General features: G+C 40.7%; 1 protein-coding gene across 1 annotated transcript; it reads left to right on the top strand.

Annotated features, from left to right (window-relative positions):
* The first annotated feature begins 237 nt into the window (after nt 1-237).
* On the top strand, nt 238-835 carry INIP (INTS3 and NABP interacting protein). The gene is given in 2 exon segments (XM_012646993.1): nt 238-530; nt 532-835. Coding segments are annotated over 2 exon segments (597 nt in total).
* Nucleotides 836-4,599: the final 3,764 nt, after the last annotated feature.

Here is a 4,599-nt window from a genome sequence, read left to right as displayed (position 1 = left end):
CCGGTAGCTGCAATAGTTTGAAAACTGTGTTAAGTCAGATTTCTCTTTATCCTGCTGACCTCTCAATAGCTATTCCTTTTATAAGAGCTTCTGTCAGTTTGTCTTTCTACTCAGCTCAGAATCTCTTGAAGTAGTTTGGACTAACGTCACCAGTTGTTTGGGATGGGTGTCACATGGTTTGGATTGTTCCTATTTCTTGTAACTATTAAAATGATCCTTTTGAACCCTTTTGTCCTTATGTTCCCTGTGTGTGACAGCACTGCTGTCCCTGCCGTTGCTCAAGCCAGACATGCAGACATTAGCCCCAACTTCTCCCGCACATTTGTCACCGAGTGCTCTGTCTTTAAATTTCTCACAGGAGCATCCAGTAGACTATCACAAGTAGGGGTGAGGGGCGGGCAGGTTGTAGTGGTCGCACCCTCCTTGAGAGCCACGATCAGAAGGCAAGGTGGTCCCGGGAGCCCTCGCATCCCCGGCGTTTGTGAAGTGCTGACCAGTTGCCACTGGACACACTGGAAACCCTTCAGGAAAAGCAGCAAACCCTTCAGGACAAAGCTTTTAAGACAAAAATAGAGTTGCAATCTTGGAGGAACTTGACAAAGAGAAAAGAAAATTGCCAATGTAGAACCACTCTTCGGCAAATCATCCTGGAGCTAGCGTTGCGCTCTAGAGACCCTGTCTTAGTCGGGACTTCCAGACCGTGCGGAGCCCGCACCCGGCCGCCCAGCAGAAGGCAGCTCCGCAGGCGCCGGTGCGCACGCATCTGCTTCACACGCGAGGCTCTGCATTTGGGACGCTTCCTCTTCCCGTTTGACCTCACCTTGACCCAGAATGAAGGAAATATTTGTGATGAAAGTGACTTTGTAATATCAAATGCCATAGCTACTATCGGTCAGTGCTATACAAATTGTGACTTTCAGAATTTTGGTAAATGTTTATTATTTTTTGCTTCTTTAAAAGAAAGGAGTATGTAAGTGAAAGCAAAACGAAGGGTAGCCACAATGATGAGAGATTTGGAAGCTGTATCATCTGAGGAGTTGATTATGTTGCCCATGACTGTAACTTTTTTGTAATACCATTTGATTTTAACTCTAAATCAGACTCTGCATTGGATGATCACTTAAAATCACCCCCCAGCCCCCAACAAGTTCTACTGAATATATCATGTCCACAATAGATTTTCAAGAACCATTTGTAGTACGTAACTTTAAAGAAACGAGGGTGCTTTTTAAAAATGTGAACCAATAGGCTTAAATAAATTACATTTGTATTTGCTGTTTATAGGATTGGTGTCAGTGTACCTTTTGAGTTTACAGTCAACATATCATCCTGAAATATTCTTTATGAACTCATAATTGCTTTCCCTATTCTCAATTTTAAAAGAAAACCCAAGAAAGACTAAATTACTCACCATTCTTTAATATCTTTTATACACATATGCCGTTATAAATGATGTAAATAAATGCTATTAACAACAATCATAAGAAATGTGGTGGTTTTTTAAGTTGTACATGCTCTTATTTAGTGTTACTATATAAATAGTCTGCCTGTGTGGTTTTATCGTCCGTTTTTGTTATAATTAAAAACTTATTATGCAAGTTAGAAAAAAAGAGTGCATTGGTGGTTGGATTAAACGGCAGTTTGTAGATAAAAATCTTCATGCCTTCAGCATAGAAACAACAGTGAACGCTGTGATAGTTATCTCCTAACGGAAAACAAGGGGCAAAAGGCCACAAAGATCCTTGAGGGGAAAAGACCTGGTTTAAAGAAAACAGTGCTGCACGGAGTCATTAAAGTAAAAGAAAGGAAGTCAAGGAAAGATGGAGTTTTAAAGAAGGGTTAGTTAACAGCACCCAAATATGATTCCACAAGCAAAGAAAATAAAGAGAAAAACTGTTACTGCAATTATCAAGAAAATCACTGAATTTATTTTGAGAGATCAGCTTCTGCAATATGATGGGGATAGATGGATATTAGAATACAGGGGTCAAGAGAAGTGATTATGAGGAAATGGTGGAGACTGCCATAAAGAACTCATCCATGGGAAAAAACGAGAAAGAGAGGGAAGTGGTTGGGAGCTTAAGAGAGTAGCTGGGTGAAAGTATAGCTGTTATAATATTTATCTTGTTAAATAAACTCTTATTATTTTTTAATTAATTTTTTTTTATTTTTTAGATGAGGGAAATGTCCAGATAAACTCTTACTGCTTCTAATAATTTGTCTATAGATTCCTTTTAGTTTTCCATTAAAATGATTATATCAATGATATAATCCCTTCCTTTTTCCAATAGAGGAGAGTCCAAAGGATATTCAGAAGTAGAGGGAAAATGCTAATATTTTCCTGAAAGGTAATTGAATAAGTACATACTTGTCTATCTCCTTTTCCCAAAAGGCATGGAAATGAACCAAAAGTGAAGAAGAAAACTATATATATTGAAACTATGAAACGAATATCATCTCATACTGAAGACACTGCAAAATATTAATATCTACAAGCTATAAGAGAATGTGGGTCAAGCAAAAGAACTGCCAGTTGGTCCCCATCTATTCTGAGTAGAAGCTAACTTTGAGACAGGTGGGAGTGCTAAGCAGCACCATCCAACCTTGAACAGAAGACTGAAGGCCTGCAAAGAAGTGGAAAGCACCCAGCACAGGGACCATGTGGACACCAAGAGTATCAGGGCAGGGAGCAGAAAACAGGATCACAAGAATAAGTCATCTTGGTCCTTCCTGACCTAGAGCTCTAATCGGGAACATTCCCCAGGATAACTGGCCCTGGTTCTGGGGAGTGGGGGAGGGCAAGGGCAATGTTTAAGAGGATGTGCTCCAGATTTAGTGAGAAAGTATATGGAGACAACATATGAGGCTAGCCACAGTCCCTTATCTTCCATGTAGTTTTGAAGGGTGAAGAAATCATAAACTCCCAATATTAATCTCTATGGCACAAGTTCGAAGGGCACTATTAATATAGTTCCTAAGTAAACAGGGATAAAGAAAAATCCACATTATTCCCAAGTAGTAGTCCTGGATGGAATTTCCTTCCTTTTCCTCTTTCTTTCTTAAGAACTATCTGTTAAACACCTAGTATGTAAGAGACATTGTGCTAGACACTGGGAATCCTCACACAAAACAGGGGCTAGTAGGGAAAATATATATTAAAGCCAAACGAGTATACTGAGCAAAATAAAAGAGATGCACAGGGTGCTATACCCCATCTGACAGACGGCCTGCTGAGTCCAGAAGCTTTCACATGAATAATGAGGACAAAAGACCCAACAAGGGATCTACGAATTAAGTACATCAAGAAGGCCGTGGAAGAGAGTGTACTAAACTAAAGCCATTGAGTGCTAGGCTTTCACAGAATTATCGCAGGAGAGAGAACACACGAATCAGCAGAGTTACAAGCCTTTCGGCTTGTCAGCCTTCTCCTGTATTGAATTTGTAATTCTTGGGGCATACCAGGAACTAACTCTAGTTTTTCGTCTATATATAATGGAAGTGGTTGGGAGAGTATTGAGAAAGACTTACTTCGTCTTGCAAAATAATTTCCTCAGATAAAAAAGTGTATTAGTCTGCCAGGGCAGCCGTAACAAAGTACCACAGACTAGGTGGTTTAAAGAACAGAAATTTGTCTCACAGTTTTGGAGGCCAGAAGTCAAAGCTCAAGGTATTGGGGCACGGTAGGTTCCTTGCGAGGGCTATGAGGGAAGGATCTGTTCCAGGCCCTTCTCTTTGGCTTGTAGAGGGTCATTTTCTCCCTAAGTCTTGTCACATCTGTGTCCAAATTTCTTCTTTCTATAAGGAGAAATTATAGGGCCCACCCCCAATGACCTCATTTTAACTTGATTATCTCCATTAAGACCTTGTCTATAAATAGGGCCATATTCTGAGGTACTGGGGTTAGGACTTCAACATACGAATGAGGGGGACATAATTAAACCCATAACAAAGAATAATAACATATTTTTAATAAAGCATAAGAAAAAATAAAGATTTGGTCTTTGTCTCAGTTCCAGGCACACAGCTCCTAAAACCTTTGGAATTTCCTGAGTGATAAGATTATCTTTTATATGTTGATGAGATGACTGGTGGCTGGGGGCCCCTAGATAGTTTCAGAATGGGGGCTGGTTGACAGAAAGACCCAGACGTCATTAGGTGGTTGGAACTTCCAGCCCCAAACTCTGGGGAAGGGAGAAGGGCTAGAGATTAACTTAATTACCATTGCCCAATGATTTAATCAATCATACTTACATAACGAAACCTCCATAAAACTCCCTAAAGGATAGCGTTTGGAGAGCTTCCAGTCTGGTGAACACATGGAGGTGCTGGCAGGTTGGTGCACCTGGAGAGTGCTGAAGGCTCTGTGCCCCTCCCCCTGCACCTTGCCCTGTGCATCTCTTCTATTTGGCCATTCCTGAGCTGCATCCTTTATAATAAACTGATAATAATGAGTGTCTTAGTCCATTTGTGTTGCTATAAAGGAATACGTGAGGCTGGGTAATTTACAAAGAAAAGAGGTTTATTTGGCTCATAGTTCTGCAGGCTGTACAAGAAGCATGGCCCCAGCATCTGCTTCTGGTGAGGGCCTCAGACTGTTTG

Source organism: Propithecus coquereli, unplaced genomic scaffold (assembly GCF_000956105.1).
Source record: "Propithecus coquereli isolate 6110/MARCELLA unplaced genomic scaffold, Pcoq_1.0 Scaffold253, whole genome shotgun sequence".
NCBI lineage: Eukaryota > Metazoa > Chordata > Mammalia > Primates > Indriidae > Propithecus > Propithecus coquereli.
Note: the sequence above shows the minus strand (reverse complement) of the source record. Positions and strands in the feature narration are given on the sequence as shown.